The following is a 17,769-nucleotide window of genomic DNA, read 5'->3' as shown; positions in this document are numbered from 1 at the left end:
TTCTAGAATGCAATTCACTTGGAATAATGAAACACAATTCTCAGAGTGGATTCTTTTTATTTCTTTTTATTTTTTTTTTAAATAATTTATTTTTTTTAAATTTCTTTTTTTTTGAACATGAAATGCTTTTTTATAGCATGTTTTACAAGGGGAGGGGGTAAGAGGGGCCAGGTGGTGGAAAAGTACAAAATCTTCTTGGCCTGTGCCTTGAAACATGTCATGGTCTATACGGTACACTGCCTTGAATTATGACCTACCTGCTGTTCTTCAGAAGATATGGTACACTGCTTGAGTTATGGTCTCCCTGCTATTCTTAAGATGATATGGTACACTGCTTTGAGTCTATCTGCCGTTGCTAAACAGGATCTTGCAGTTGCCAAGCTTCAGAGGACATTGTGCAGGTGGGGAAAGGTAGGGGGTGAGGGTAAGGGCGAGGGTCCTGGCTTCTGGCATCTCCCCCTTCTCTGTTTAGTTAGAGAAGGCATCTTATGATCAATCCCAACTATGTGAATTTTGAATTTGGATGTCTAATTATGGGGGGCTCAGAGTGGATTCTTAACAATTAGTAATATGCAGTTCAGACTATGTCTTGTCTTTTTGTGACTAAGGAGTTCATATAAAGAACGTTGAACAATATTCTGTTGTGTAAATATAAGAAAGTTCCTTTTTCCATTACATTCCTGACACTCCTCTGAACAACAACTTGACAGGGAATTTCCCAGCCTGGTATTGTGGTTTTGATTAGTATATGATGCTTTAGGAAAGCATTGTCAGCCCAAGTGTCAGAAATCTGGTTTGTACATACATACATACATACATACATACATACATACATACAAACATTTTATATGTAAATACATACATACATATGTGTATAGATATATATGCATATATTATTTTAATTTTAATTTTAATTCTAGGTAAATAAAAATAATTCATTAGGGCCTTGTTGAACATCCTTAGTATTATTTTTACCTTCCATCTTTCTCTGTGTTGACCTCACTCTCCTGTGAGCCACAACAAAGAGGATATACATAAAGCTACAATAATGGTATACATATTTTGGAGAAAGCTGTTTAGTTGGACTTAATGCCTACTCATTAAGTCATGCCTGATACTGAAAACTTAGGCAAATATCAGCAACTAGTCTTAAAGGAGAACCTACTATGGCCATGCTAGTGAAACAGAATAATTCCTAAATGTAGTACAAATAATTATTCTTACACTCATAGATCAGTGTAGTTTTCGTTTATTCTCAAAAGACGTTATTTTTGCAGAAGATGGAGAACATTGTAGAAAACCAAAAAAAAAGATTAAAATTCAGAGAACAACTATCATAGTATGTTCAGTCACAATGGATACATATACAATAAACTTAAAGTTCAGGGCACAAAACAGCACAACAGGAGTGACTACAGAAAGACCATGAGGACTAGAAAACCAGGAATATTGCAATGAGATTCTGTCTGCTAGAAGTGACAGGGAAGGTACATTCATGATACCTTAACTCTATGGTTGCCTAACAAGACCTAAAGAAGGAAAGCACCAGTAGGCAGGTAAATGTGAAAGGGCTCTTCACCTTGACAAACAACCACAAACAAGTACAAACTGCTGGAAGAGTAAGAATTAGTATTCCCCAAGGATAAGGCCTCAACATAGTGGTTGGCCCTGAAATTATATACATATAAACATTAAATGAACTCACAGAGTTATATTTTTATACTTATGGATTTAAACATGTGACAATAGCAAATAAAGAAAAAGAGGCTGTGAATTTGGAAGGGAATATAATGAGAGGCATGGGTGGAATTCGAGAAGTGTTTTCCACCTTACTAATCCTGAGGCCCTTTAATACAGTTCTTCATGTGGTGCCCCCCAACCATAAAATTATTTTGTTGTTACTTCATAACTATAATTTTGCTACTCTTTTGAATTGTAATGCTAATATCTAATATCAGACTATCTGATATGTGTCCCTTATAAAAGAGTCATTCGACCCTAAAAGCTTCATGCTGACAAGCCATGAAGTGCTGGATAAGCCAGAGGAAAACGAAGGGGAATGATGGTGTATTTATAATTTAATCTTAAAAATAAAATGTAAAGTAGCATAGAACATTTTTTATTTACATAATTAGCCTTCATATCAGTGATTTTTTTTCATTGAGTTATAGTCATTGCTACATTATTGGGATATTTTAAATTTATTTGTTTATTTATTAACTTTACGTCCCAATTGCACACACATACACACACACACCAAACATACACATAAAACACACACACATAAGCACACAGACATACACACACACACACACACTTGCTGTAATGGCTAATACTGTTTGTCAACTTGAATATATCTGGAACGAACTGCAATCCATTATTGGAGGGCACACTTGTCATCCAGAACTTGAGGCTGAAAGACACAGGTTCTGACCTGGATTTTGGCATGGATATCTTGAAGCCATGATAGTGACCATGAAAAGCTTAAGACAGGCAATGTAGTACATACCTTTAATCTCAAGAGACTGAAGCAAGGAGATCTCTGAGTTCAAGATCAGCCTGGTACAAAGCAAGTCCCAGATCCATGTGTGGTAGTACACACCTTTAATCTCCACCGTACCTTCTGCTATCAGACTATATAAAGACATTGTGCATTTTATAGAGCAAGCAAATTTTGGGTTGTTGTCCACTTCCCTCCAGTAGAAGTCCCACTTGGCTACAGGAGCTGGCCAGCTCAATATTCATATACCTAACTGCTAAAAGTGTCAGGTAGGGTCCGTCATCCCCATAGTCTTCCAGGATTCTCCCCGTCCCAAGTCTACAGCTAGCACCAGAGATATTCCCATCAATTGCTGTTCTCACTCCCAGTTCTCTTCCACATCCCCTCTCTCCACACCTAATCCTCCTCCCTGTTCCTCTGCTCACACCCTCTCTCATCCCGTTCTGTCTCTCCATCCACCTCAGAGGAATATTTTGTTTTCCTTTCTGAGAAAGATTTACACATCTTCCCTTGGGCCCTCTTTATTACATCATTTCTTTGGGTCTGTGGATTATAACATGGTTATCCTGTTCTTAATGGCTAATGTCAGTTTACATGTGAGTACATGTCATGTGTCTTTCTAGGTTTGAGTTTCCTCATTCAAAATGATATTTTATATTTCTATCCATTTGCCTGCAAATTTCATGATGTTTTTGTTTTTAATAGCTGAATAATATTCTATTGTGTAGATGAACCAGTTTTGATTACCAGTTCTTCAGTTGAGGGACATCTAGGCTGTTTCTTATTTCTGGTTATTGCAAACATAGTTGCTTTGAAAGTAGTTGAGGAAATCTCTTTGCAATATAATGGGGCATCTTTTGGGTATATTCCCAGAAGTGATATAGCTGGATCTTTGAGTAGAATTATTCTCAATTCTGAGAAACCACCAAATTGATTCCCAAAGTGGTTATAACAGTTTGCACTCCCACCAGCATTCATATATATATATATATATATATATATATAGTTTCTAGTAAGAAATAAATCTGAGATTCCTCCACTTCTAAGGTGCATCATCTTCTTGTGTAGAGATTTTTCACAGTCACTTTGACAGCTTCACTTATTGTCATTTATTATGTTGTTTTAAATAAAATGATGCTTTTTTTCATATTCTTCTAGAAATGGTGGGATTAATAGTTAATGGAGTTCAATGTGTTCTTACATTTTACTATCAGCTGGTTTTGTTTTTCGATATCTTACTTAAATAATATTGTTACTTTTACAACATAGAAATTATAAAATACATGAAAATGTAATTAGATAAAAAATAAACCAATTTTCCAATTATAAAAATCCAATTAGCAATTATAAACCAACCTACATTTTGGAGGGGTTAGAAAACTAACCAAAACATATTTTCAAAAAACTATGCAAAAGTAATGATATTTAAATGAAATTTTGATACTTTGATTTAATTTTCCCACTGTCAAGGAACTCATCAAATCTAAAAGATAAAGAAAATGTCACTGTAGGCAAAATTTAAAAAAAATATTGGAAACAAAGTTAGCAAAAACTCTAATTTACAGAATCTCTGAAAATTCAGCTTCCAATTATGAATGATGAAAAGTGATTGAAAGGACTGTAAGTTTGTGCACATATGATACAATAAAAAAACTTCCTTTAAATGTTACTGCTTGTCTATAATTAGTCCTAAGTGAAGGTCAGACAGAGCTCTTAATTTATATTATTCCAGATTAATTACTTCTGATCTTCCCTCTCTCACACAATTACATAGTTAAGTATTGTTTTGTTTTGAATTGTTATCTAGGCTTTGACTAATAGGGATTTATCATATTAAAATCTTAACCTCATTTTGTGAGGTAGATGATACTGTTAAATGATTTCTCAAAGATGCATATGATAAAATTTCTCCAAATGTTAGCAGGGCAAATGGAGAATTTTGCCAATAGGCAGAAGATCTCTACATTAGTGGAACGCTTACAGACAGGTCATTTTTCACTTAACAGCTTGAGAGAATGTCTATGCTACTTTTAGAGTTTGCTGCATTTTAGCATAAACTGATAGAAAGTTTGAATCGCATTTTCTTTCTGATAAGGCCAACTTTAAGAAACTCACTGTGTCTCAAGTCTCATGTACTGTTTGTTTTAGCATTTCATAGAATTTGGGCTTCAAAAAATTAATTTATTTTGTAAAATTGAGATATATTAAGCAAATACTGAAGAAGATGAGAAGCCAATGTGTTTAGAAAACTTCAAATAATTTAAATTTGGTCTCTAGACTCTGTCTTGCCCGAAAATTAAATTCATTCACAAGACTTGTACATACACGCTACAACTGATCATTATTTTACTTTAAAATATATGTGTTAAAAGAACATGTATTTGTGATTATTGCTGTGATGTGCCATTTTCACACATAGAAAATAAAATCTCCCAGAAACTATTCTCTTTAAATTATAGAGAATCCATTTTTCACTCGGCTTCTAAAAATAGCATAATGGCAAAATTAGAATAAAAATCCCCTGACCTTTTACTGCAAAGCACAGAACCAGAACAACTGCTGAATTGCAAATGTTTATTCAGCTCTGTTCTGAGCCTGCAAGCAAACAAAGTGTAGCTGAATCTCAGCCAAAGGATATGTTAAAAAGTAGCTACAGTTGGTGACAGTAAAATATGTAGCAGTCTCTATAAAAAGGAAGAGTCACGAGCTAGGAGAAAACACGTTTTAAACTGTCAGGTAGAAATAGATGCAGTACACTGTATGAGGAAACTGATTTAGTGTTATGAGAGACAGAAATTTCATCAAAATAATAGATTCAGTATGGGCCAACAGTTGGCATGCATATAAGATGTCATATTGGTTTAATTATAATATAATTATAATTGGCTTAATAGCTAATTCCAGTTAATTAACTCTAATAATCATCTATACATCTATATCTACTTACATATGACTTCATACTCCAATAAGGAAAATATGACGTTATCGTCTAATGTGACATATATTATTTATCATGTTGCACATAATCTATTTTTAAATTTTGTGCACTTCCTTCACTAACCAATTGGAGAAGTGTTTTTATAGATGTTTCTGGGTCAAGTTTTGAATTTATAACAACCCCAAATTATTTTGAATATGTAGAAAAATGAATCAGGATTGAAATCTTATAGACATTTATTCTATTAATAACTAAGTTCCCTGCAATTTTACTAATGACTCTTGCATACTGGTATTAAAATAGGATATTGATAAGTAGATAGAAATTACTGTAAGTGTTCACCTCACCGCTATCAATTTATGTCACTGCTTCCTCCCTCCCTTTTAATTTTTCTCCTGGAAAATGGAGCATCTTTTCCTGGCACAATACTGGAACTAGGTAGGTAGTGTAGCTCATGTCTGCTATAGGCCTTTTTTCCTTCCTTCCTTCCTTCCTTCCTTCCTTCCTTCCTTCCTTCCTTCCTTCCTTTCTTCTTTTGTTTTTTCTTTCCATCCATTTTGTTTGTATGGTGTGTGTGTGTTTGTGTGTGTGTGTTTGTATGTGTGTGTGTGTGTGTGTACCTATAGAGATCAGAGGAGGCTTACAGGAGTCAGTTTTTTCCTTCCATTATGTGAGTCTCAGGGCTGGAACTCAGGCATGGCTGAAGGTACCTTTATTTGTTTGAGTCATCTCACTGACCCTTAAGAATCCTTACATCTATAATCTATCTGTTGTTACAGTAAATTACAAAATGCAAGCTGTACCTTTAATTTAAATGCAGGTTGTTATGCTTTTACTTACATGTTTTACACACTGGTATACCATTTCCTCACATAGTCAATAAGGACTATTGTGTATAATGCTACAATTCAACAGTAAGTTTATAATGATCAAATGCAGGTTGAGAGAATGGATTTTACACTTCATTTCTGCAACACTTGTAAACAAGGATAGGAGATATGCTTCACAGAAAGTCAATGCTCAATAAATGAATGAAGGTTATTATTTATACTGTCAAGTCATTTATATTTCCCTATGAATGAAGAATGTTGATACACATCCAGGCATGTGCATGTGAGGAAATTTGACATATTTTTAAAGCTACAAAGCTAAAATATAAAAACTGGCAATGATGTAGTAGAGTTAAATGTATTTGATTTATGCTTTGGATTTGAGGAACTGTTGACAGAGATGAGTGAAGATATTCCAGTGTTTCAAAGGATGAATGAATGAAAAACAATCCTTTCTACCCACTGAAAGTTTGTGACTCAAGAGAGATGTATTTGTATATCCTTATGTCTTGATAGTTTCTTTGAGGAAAAGAATAATTCTTTGCAGGAATGAGGAATTTTATTCATATATATAAATATATACACATATATACATATACACACACATACACACACACACACATATATATATGTATATATATACATATATATATATATTTACTAAGCATAAGCATATATTTTTGTTAATGTTTTTAACTTATAAAGGTATTTCCTAATTTCTAGAAGATATGCTAGAAATATTTTATCTGTTATTTTGTATAAGATTTGTAGTGTTAGGCATGCACTATTTTTGGGTTAGCTGTGAAGATGAAGATTAATTTGGGTATTTAATTATACTAACTGTATGTTATGTTTGAAAATTTTGACCTTTGTTTTGCTTTAGGAGATATTTTGAAAGTCTTTCACCCCATAAGAATATGTTTGCCCATAAATTAATTGCTAATGTCACTGAAAACACACTAGTTTGTGTTTTTGTGCTTGTATTTGTTTTATAGGGTTTTTGCTACATTTGTTACATTTTTCTTTTTAAAATAATCTTTTCTTCTATCAGTCTTCTTCAGGTCATTCTTTCACAGTAACTCAATTATGCTGTTGCTATGCAATGAAAATATTTTTGAAACAAATCTTGTCTTTTTAGGAAAAGAACAATGGCAAACCTTGATTTGCTTTGATTCTATAATTGACCATGCAACAAAGCATGTTTTAATACATTTTACAAGGAGAAATCCAAAAATAAGTAGGCTGGGAAGAATGCATTTCCACTGTGAAACTTAGGGAATGATAATCAGATGGAAGTAAATTTGACAGTGCTTCTTTAAGAAATAAGCCTGAGACATGGAAGGTGGGGTCTTGTCAGTGTCTCTGGGAAACTCACTATACAAAGAGAAGGCACTCTGCTTTAGTTATGGTAGAGTTTCATGAAGAGGCAGATGTGTAGCAGGGATTGATTTGTTGTTAGTCAGTGTGATAATATATACTTCCTCAGACCCCATCATGATGTAGGCAACATTGTGTAGCTCAGATCACCAGAGAATAACAAAAATAGAAGTAATTTGATTTGTTTTGAGTTGATTTAGAGAAATGAGTTAATTATTAGAAAATAAATATATTTAGTCTAATCTGATGTTTAGGTTAGGAAGAACTGAAACACGAGTGTGTAAATAATTTCTTCCAGTGGCCCATCCTTTATTATTTAGTGGTTAATATGATAGATCCATAAGTTGATCATACATGCTTGCATACATATATGCATGCATATATTTATGTTCTAAACAGCTTGGGAATCAGATAGTCTTCATACTCTCTATATTTTATAATAGCTAAGATTTATATGGTTTAGATAATGAATCATTGGTCTTACAGGTACAATCTCTAATTTATCACATACGTTTCTATCCTTGTTCACTATTAGGTTGTTCCGCACATACTACCTGCACAGAACATACTTTTCCACTGACCCAAGGATCTACCCTTGAATTCTTTTCTGGAAAATAGACACTTATTTTGTTGATCATCGTTAAAAATACGTGATTTACTTTTGTTTCGAGATTTTAAAAAACAAGTGTAATTTAAATATCCATTGCCAAGTTACTTGTGTAATTTTATTCCTTTAAAAACATAATTTGTTTTTTTTTAAATCTCTGACATTACTTGAGCAAAATTAGCAAACTGGTATCTGAGAACACATGGCAAAGTCATTGCTTGTACAGAATCGAGCTCAGTATCAAATTGAATGTACATCAGTAACTCCTCTCTAAAGATCTGCTTTGGTAGAGTATGTTGGGCTTTAACCAAGTTCCATCTATTTGAGCATTGCAGTTTCTAGAAGCAATTTATGTATACTTAATGACTTTGAAGTATATCTCAGGAGAGCCAACAACCTCTGTGTTATTGAACAGTGGAGAACACAGTGTCTTTTTGTTTTGCAAACAGGAGATAAATATTATGAGCTTCTTTGGAAAGTTTATAGTTTAAATCTGTGTTCAGCTAGTTGCTGAATAGAGAACAAGAAGAGAATGCTGAGTGAGTCTAACAGTTATTATCTCAGGGGCATGAGGGAAATTCTGGAAGTACTTTAAGGGAGAAAGAGCAATAGATCTTATTCAATAATCTTCAAAGAAATTTGCAAGGTAGACTAGGAAGTTATTTTGTGACAACATGATTTTAGCTGATACATTTATAGCTGTCAATTTAAAGAAATGATAGACAATAAGGACTTAAGAAGGAAGAATAATGCTTTGGGTTAAAATTTTAAGTTTATGTGTTTGTATTTATTTGGATATGAAATTTGTATTTATATAGCCTGCATTTGGAGAAGCTTCCTGAACAAAATGATGAATTCATATTATATAAGCAATTTATATACATTTCTTAATGTACTTAATCTTCAGACTATTTCTTAGAGGGAAACTTCAACTTAAAAATAACAAAACTGATGATTCAAACAGCTTATTAGCATTTTTTCTTCAAGGTTATCCATTAGTTAATGACTGAGCTGAGAGTCATTGTTTGATATTACATGGGTCTGGCATCAAAATGATTTCTCCATTGTGTAAGTGGCCTCTAGGGCTGATGTGACCCGCTTCTTTAGATACTGGTGTCTGCTGTATTTATCCTGCAAAATCTCTGTTCACATCATTGTAGTTATATTTAAAAATGTTTTTGACTCAGTAGTATGAATGATTTACCTAATCAGTGAACCAATTTGTCTACACTCGTTTATATGACAGAGATTCCTAAGATAGGGTTCAATCTCTCTGTGACTATAGACTACATGAAACACGAAGTCATTGGCTTGTGGCTCACCTTCCTCTTTGATCTCTGGACTTATTTCTGTGATAATTTTTTGCTTTGGTATCTTCCAAAATCCAGTAATTTCCTTGAAATGTGTATTTAGTAAAATTCACTTCCTAGTGTCCCCCCAATGATGGTGTAGAAAAATATTATGCTACACAGCACAGTGCCAGGTCCACTGTCAAGTGCTGTATGTGATTAATGCTATCACAGTTATCTTAACATCAACAACAACATAAGCTAAAAACATCTATTGTGGTTAAATGATGATTCTTTATGTTTTTATTGTTAAAAGTGTACGTACATATTTTGTTTATCATATATTTTCCATATGGCTTAAAATTAATGGCTGTATTATATAAATATCTAATACAATTTTTCTTTCATTCTCTCTCTCTCTCTCTCTCTCTCTCTCTCTCTCTCTCTCTCAAGTTTACAAACAAACAAACAAACAAACAAACACTGAAACATGGAAACCATGAATGTCCTACCACTACCAAAGAAACTATTTGAAACTGAATCCTCTGCTGGTAAGGGGAGAATCAGTTTTTTCCAATAGAGTTTCCCTGGATGTATAATTGACACTCCAGAACACACCCCATTGCCAGGAGTAGCTGGCCCAGAAGCAAACTCCATATTTTTGTCTTAAAAAACTATATTTTAAGTTACAGTACTCATATTTCTACCTTGTAAATTTTCCTCAACATTTTCATTCTACATGTGTTTTATGGATGGAGAGCCTCAGTGTGGACATTTGGTTCTTATTAAAAACACTTTCAGTAAGTGAATGAGTAAATCTACCAAAATTTCATATTAACAATGCCAAGAAAAGTGATCAACACATAGATTTCCCTTTTCTGTTCCATTCATACGTTCTCCTCCTCTGTACTTCCTTGGCTATAAGAGCATATATAGCACATCCAAGTCCACAAACACCATAGCTCTAAAATCTAGTCTTACCTTGAGATCTTACTAATTTGAATCTAAATCAGGATAATGATGAAGAAGCTTTTCATATTGGATAACAGAAAATATACATGATGCCCACTCCCTGCCTTGGACAATGAACCAAGGTCTACTCAAGAACCTATTGCATTTTAAAAATCTCTCCCAAACTAGTATCTTACAAAATAAAATGCAAACTTTAATTGAGAAGCTCGAAAGTGGTTATAATTATGTTTTCTAAGAACATGCATGCATTATAGCATTATAGCATCTTTCCTTCTAGAATGTTCTATCTTTTCATTATTTTTCTTACTCAGACTATTCAAAAATCAACCATGCTTATTTCATGACAGATGATACCAGCTGAATTAATGTAATTGCAGGTGAATACCATCATTCAAAGGGTAATATGTGATTGCACGTCTCAGCTGGCGAGATAACTGTTTGCATGTTTTAACCAGATTCCAGATTGGAACAAATGTGAAAATCAACACGCGTTCATCCCTTTGGAAACTGGTGAAGCAGCAGATGCTGCTGCTGGAAATAGCTGGGACTTCTGCATCTTTGGATGAAAAACATCTTGTGAAAAAAATTTTTCCATGCATTGATTCAGAGATTTAAAAGGGTTTATCTTATTGTTTGATGTGTTTTATTCCAGTAGAATTATAAATTTAGAACTGTAAATGCAATGCAGATGACCTCTTTGGTATTTCTTATAGCTAATCCTTTACCCTAGCCCAAGGTCACATTTTCAAACTAATTCCACATTCATTAAAACAACAGGTCTGAGAGCTTTTGAGGTGAAAATGACAAAGCCTGGTATTATTACAGGTCCTTAATTAAACTGTCAGACTATGACTAACTCAGTAATTGTCCATCATTTCTACCGGCAGAGAGGGCCTGAATAAGTCACAAACAGTTGGCAGGACGTGCGTAAAAATGTCATGACTGTGGAGGTGAAGAAGAAGGTGAGAGTATGCAGTCCCAAAGAAAAATCAACCACATTGGTGACTTTTATCAAGATACCCTCAGCAAAAGATATATAAGCAAGCAAACAAAAATTATAATCTACAATAGAACTGGTCACTCATCAGATATTGTATGTTTAATATGACTGTTGGAAATGATTGCACAAAGTTCCTGGCTCCATTTTACTTTAAGACTTTTTCTTATTTATTTAAATTATCTTACTTGGTTTCATTCCATTTCCTCTCCCCAGTTCTCCCTCTCACTGTTCTTCATCCTGTACCTCCTCCCCTTTGCTTATGAGAGCATGCTTCCCTCCCCCTCACCCCAACCCCTACCTATGCCTCTCTCTTCCCAGGGGCCTCAAGTCTCTTCTTAATTATCAGTAGTGTTTACAAAAATCTAAGGACAAACTTACATAGCTGACACAAATTCAAAGCACTGATATCCTGAGCATGTGCCCTGTCACATAATTCCACTACCCAGGGTTGTGGTAAAAAAAAAAAATAGAGTAAGAAAGTTGATTTGTTTTAAATTAAAATGAAAATTTAAGGGAAATATCACCACTTTCATTTCACTATCATTAATGTAAAATACATTGATACTTTTGTTCCATTGAAATCATACAGAAAGATTTTATAACTCCATACAGAATGGCTTCTTTTTAGAAGGGATAGAAGTACTATTTGCCATATTATTTAGTATACAGAATATTTATTCTTCTGGGTATTTTATTTGTCAGTACTATTAGCTATATATTTAGTATATAGAATATTTATTCTTCTGGGAATTTTATCTTCAAATTTCTGAAATGATAGCAAATAAATTTATCAGTGGATTTCTTTTTTAGATTTTATGATAAAATAACAATCCAATATTTTCATATAATTTATTTCAGAAGGTATCATACATATGTTTTGAATACAAAATGAAGTTACTTCTATTAGTGTGTGTAAACTTAGAAATTACTTTTGAACTGATATAACATAATATTTATTACAAACTATAATTTTGTCACTGTCAGGTACATAAGTATCATTTCAATGTTAGAGTGATGACTGGATTTAGACTCCTAACTAAAGCATTAAATGTAGAGAGGGAGAGGGAAAGACAGAAGGCCATAGGGAGAGAGAGTGAATGTGTATATCTGATAGAGGAGAGAATGGGAGAAAGAAGAGATACTGATACGTTTTTCTGCAGCCTATTAAATACGTTTCCCCATGAGTTCACACTTAATGCCTCTGAGCCCTGGGTGACTTATCTTGATCATCATCGAAGCACATTTCCCTAACCGGATTGAATAGAGGATAAGAGTGAAGACCCAGGATATCCAGCAGCATGCCTATTATGACATGGACATTTATTTTCTGCGCTAAAATGTTTTAATCCCTTATGAAAGATGGCATGTAATGATGACTATGAAGTGCCTTGTGATATATAGCTGATAATGTTCACTTTCTAAGATTTTGGAGGGATTCAGTGAAAGACTTAACTTTTCTTCAATATGGCTTTTAAATGACAGACTTTAATCCCTACTCTCTGTTAAGTACTGTGTGCGATTACTTTTCACGTAACAAAAGGGCACAATATTCTTTTATTTGAACTCCACTGGGCTTTTAAACAACAGAAGTCACCTGTGTGATTTGGATCGTTAAAAAAAAAAAAAACAAGACAGACATTGCTCATTAGATACCACTTAGTTCTTAAGGGAGAAATGATTTGCCTTTACATTTTAATAGCAGAGAAGCCTGGTAATAAAAATTAAGGAAAGCAACTATTTTGTTTCTCATGGAAAATAATATGACTCGTATAAGGATGAAATTTGATGTATGCTTTTTATGTTCTAACTTTATTTTCAAATGGTGAATATTCAGAAGTTTACTGATTAGGTAACAACAATGTAAACAAATTATATTTGAAGAGAAACAATTGTGTATATCAGAGTACTAGGAGATACATTATTTTCAAGAAACATAATATGTAAGTGGCATGTTATATCTGAAATCCAGCATTACTTCCAGACAACTTGAGAACAGAAAAGGAAAATGATCTATTCAAGGCCCAAAGTAACTATTTTACCATAAAATTTCCACAATTTTAACTAATATACATTCTGACATGATTAGCTGTTGTCCAAACATAGAAATGTCTCTGTTTCTAATTTAACAAGTGCTTTGGAGAGAGATCTTTGGTGTTCCTATCTTATCTTGCTTGTCACTAACTGAAGAAGAAAAAAAATGAACTCTTACTTATTAAAGGCCAGCTACATGATTTGTTATGTTTCCACAGATGACTTTTATTTCTTGCTCACAGGATGAAACTTTTGTTGTGCATCTGTACTTTACATTATAGAAAATTATTCTCAAGTTTGTAAGTGCATTATCTTTTACAGGTTGGATTCAAAGCCAGATGTATACGGCCTATCACATTGCTTCTTAAATGATAATAGTGATCATACAATTTCTCCTCTAGCTTCCTCCTGTAGGCAAATGTTCGGATGTTCTTCTATGTAGGTTTTAGATTCGGCATATGGATAATAAACTATGAATCATGGGACTCTGAACATTTCCAGCACCTTGTGTGTTTCAGTGGGACTAGAATACATGCACTCCAGCTCTAATACAGTGTAAAACTATGAAACTCGAGTACTGTGTGGTCTACTTATATGAATCTATGAGCAGAATGGACTCCTGCTTTTTTTCTGTGCTTCCACTGTGCATAATTCATCAAAAGGTTTCTCTCTGCTTGCAGGGATGACGTGCCAAGCTCGAACATCATACACCGAGGATGAAGTTCTTTGGGGTCATCGTTTTTTCCCTGTAATTTCTTTAGAAGAAGGATTCTTTAAAGTCGATTACTCCCAGTTCCATGCAACCTTTGAAGTCCCCACCCCTCCATACAGTGTGAAAGAGCAGGAGGAAATGCTTCTCATGTCCTCCCCTTTAATAGCACCAGCCATAACCAACAGCAAAGAAAGACACAACTCTGTGGAGTGCTTAGATGGACTGGATGACATTAGCACAAAACTTCCATCGAAGCTGCAGAAAATTACGGGGAGAGAAGACTTTCCTAAAAAACTCCTGAGGATGAGCTCTACAACTTCAGAAAAAGCCTATAGTTTGGGTGATTTGCCCATGAAACTCCAACGAATAAGTTCGGTTCCTGGCAACTCCGAAGAAAAACTGGTATCTAAAACGACCAAGATGTTATCGGATCCCATAAGCCAGTCTGTGGCTGATTTGCCACCAAAGCTTCAAAAGATGGCTGGAGGACCTACCAGGATGGAAGGGAATCTTCCAGCCAAACTGAGAAAAATGAACTCTGACCGCTTCACATAGCAAAACACCCCTTTAGGCATTATTTAATGTTTTGATTTAGTATTAGTCCAATATTTGGCTGATAAGATAATCCTCCCTATGAAATCTGAGAGGTCCATCCAAGTCTGGCAAATACATCAGAGAACTCTTCAGTGAAGTGTTGTTTCTGTGCTGAACATGAGTTATGAAGGGAGGACATCATAAGAAAGCTACTAGTGGGCATGTATTATCACATCAAGCATGCAATAATGTGCAAATTTTGCATTTAGTTTTATGGCATGATTTATATATGGCATATTTATATTGAATATTCTGAAAAAATATATAAATATATATTTGAAGTGGAGATATTCTCCCCATAATTTCTAATATATGTATTAAGCCAAACATACGTGGATAGCTTTCAGGGCACTAAACTTATATACATGCATACATACATACATGCATATGCACAGACACATACACACACATATTCATATATATAAAACATACCCATACAGACATATATATCTAACAAAAATTGTGATGTTCTGTTCAAATTTGTATTTCTTGTGCATGTTTATTTTATTAGACTAGGAAGGCTGCTGGCATTGATTATGAATACCAAATATTTTAGCCTTAAATTATTTGTTATTTAAAAATCTGATTTAATGTTTTCTGATGTTGAGGTCATGGAATCTTTCAACTGTAGTTTATCATGAAAGGGTAGCAGAGATTTGCGGTGTTTTTGACATCACAGAGACATCATTATTATGCATTTAGTTTGTAAATTTTAGAGTGTGCCGGTACACGGTACACATCACTGAACTTTTCTTATGATTTTTAGAAGTCACTAGAACTTGGGTGGGGGAGGGGTTAATAAAAGTTAATTAACTCATCAATTCCAAAACTAACTAATATCTGGAAGTTGGTTTTGTACTCTAATAAAAATATGAGCTCTGAACAAATGCTGAATCATTGGAATAGTCAGTAGCCAGGTTATTGTGACAATGTCAGAGTCTGTGTGAAACTGACAGGCTAAATGGTCCCGGTGTCAAAATGAGTTGGTTGCCAATGTTTTCTTCTTTTTCTGGAACTTTTGTCATCCATAAAGACTTGCAGATATTTCAGGAGACATGACAGCACAATGAAACAGATGATAAGTACTTTTGCTGAAAATGCATATACCTGACAGACTCTTTTATGCTGCTCTCCTGTTTATGGCTTTTGTTGTGAAAGGAGAGACTATTTTCTGGTCTGGAAACGAATTCCAGGTCTATAGCTAATAATTTAGCACAGACCTGAGGGAAATTAAAATCAAATGAACTGACAATGTTTGTACACTCAGGATTTTTTGGTTTTGCTTTGGTGTTGAACAATTCTTCTATTGTTGCCTTGATTCCCTGGCCACCAGAATAATTTTAGTAGTACTAGCTTTCAACATCCAACATCTGGCTAGTATCAAATTTGATTAGTAGTATACCTTTAACACAAAGCTTTAGGGTAAAAAGTTTTTTTTTTAAATTTTTTTTGAAACTGCAGAAGTACTTCTTTGCATACTAACATAGATTTTCCTGTACAATTTTCTGAGGGATTTGTAATAATCCAACTTGTTCCAGAATTAACTCACTTCTCATTAATATATAAATCACTGGTGGTTGGTTTGAGCACACAGCATTCCTTATTGTTTTAGCAATCCTGCGATAATTTTACTATAGGCAAATTATTACGTCTACAGTATATCATCCACTCTATCTTCTGGCTACCTCTGTATCAACCAAATTCTGTAGGTGCAAACACATAACAGGGAATTACTACTGGAAAAATGATCAACATTAGCATCCATCCACTGTGAATAGAGCAGTTGCCCTACCCCTTGATCACCAGATGTTCTTATTTGCTAGATGGAGGTGATGCAATATTAGCAGACAGGAAAAGGGGAACAGTGGGTACAGTGTATTCAGCAGTGGAGGAAGCTGCATAGATCATTTAGTCCAACACCTTAAAACTATACAGAGCCATAATATTCTTTGGAGAGTCATTTTAATTTGTTTTTGGTATTGTGAAGAACCAAAAACAAACTCTCTGAATTTATTCATTTAACTAAATATTTGCATGCCTTCTTTGACCTAGGCATTGTCTTTTTAGTTTAGTTCTTGGGGATGTAGACATGTACACTGTATCAGCAAGAGAGTGTAGGGAGAATGAGTGAGAGAAAAAGAAAGAGATAGAGAGACAGAGAGAGATGGAGAGACAGAGAGAGAGAGAGAGAGAGAGAGAGAGAGAGAAAGAGAGAGAGAGAGAAAGAGAGAGAGAATGAGAGAGAGAGAGAGAGAGAATGAGAATATCCAGTAGTCAGTATTACAAATAGGTGAATGAAAACACGGTAGCAATGGAAATGGCTATAGGCCGGTATGTAATCAGAAGGTGATACTTAGGAAGTTGATTAACATTAACTCTGAAAACTCAATGATGAGAAACAACCAGTGTTGCCAAAACTCAATTCGAATGAACAGTACACTTTTACCTTTTCCGCATACGTGTGGGAACAGTATGATTTCTGCATGTACTTGCAGTTTAATCCCTATTTCCAGGTTGATCATAGGATCCAGACTGCCCAGGAAAATTGAAGTTTATACTTGTTGTACTTGTGTAATTATTAGTAGCCCTCTCTTTGAATCCTATTATGTCCTGGTTTGGATGATATATGGTAAAGTTTTGTTGACACTAACAAAATTAATGAGTCTAATATATTTGGAAAAAAATAAAGAATTGCTTTACTTCACCTTTTCTTGATTTTCTGTTTTTGTTCACAGACCAATTTATGAAAACTCATTCCAATATCTCCTTTTTATTAGCCTCTAGAACTTCTTAGAAGAGTTTAATCAGCTCATGACACATCTCTTAGGTTCCAAACTTATGCAATTTATTGAAATTATAACATGCAAAATAAACCCACTATTTCCATTTTAAGAAGTTATGAGAGCTACATTCAAAAGA

At 34.1% G+C, this 17,769-nt stretch overlaps 1 protein-coding gene across 1 annotated transcript in view; it reads left to right on the top strand.

The window, feature by feature from the left end:
- The window catches only part of Kcnj3 (potassium voltage-gated channel subfamily J member 3), a 147,273-nt gene extending 129,713 nt beyond the window's left edge, over positions 1–17,560 (top strand). The window contains exon 3 of the mRNA XM_028769214.1: positions 14,225–17,560. Within this exon, the coding sequence (XP_028625047.1) occupies positions 14,225–14,811 (587 nt within the window). The 3' untranslated portion in view covers positions 14,812–17,560. The remainder of the gene's footprint in view (positions 1–14,224) is intronic.
- Positions 17,561–17,769: the final 209 nt, after the last annotated feature.

The sequence above is a fragment of the Grammomys surdaster genome, unplaced genomic scaffold (assembly GCF_004785775.1).
Source record: "Grammomys surdaster isolate TR1022 unplaced genomic scaffold, NIH_TR_1.0 191, whole genome shotgun sequence".
Classification (NCBI taxonomy): domain Eukaryota; kingdom Metazoa; phylum Chordata; class Mammalia; order Rodentia; family Muridae; genus Grammomys; species Grammomys surdaster.
Note: the sequence above shows the minus strand (reverse complement) of the source record. Positions and strands in the feature narration are given on the sequence as shown.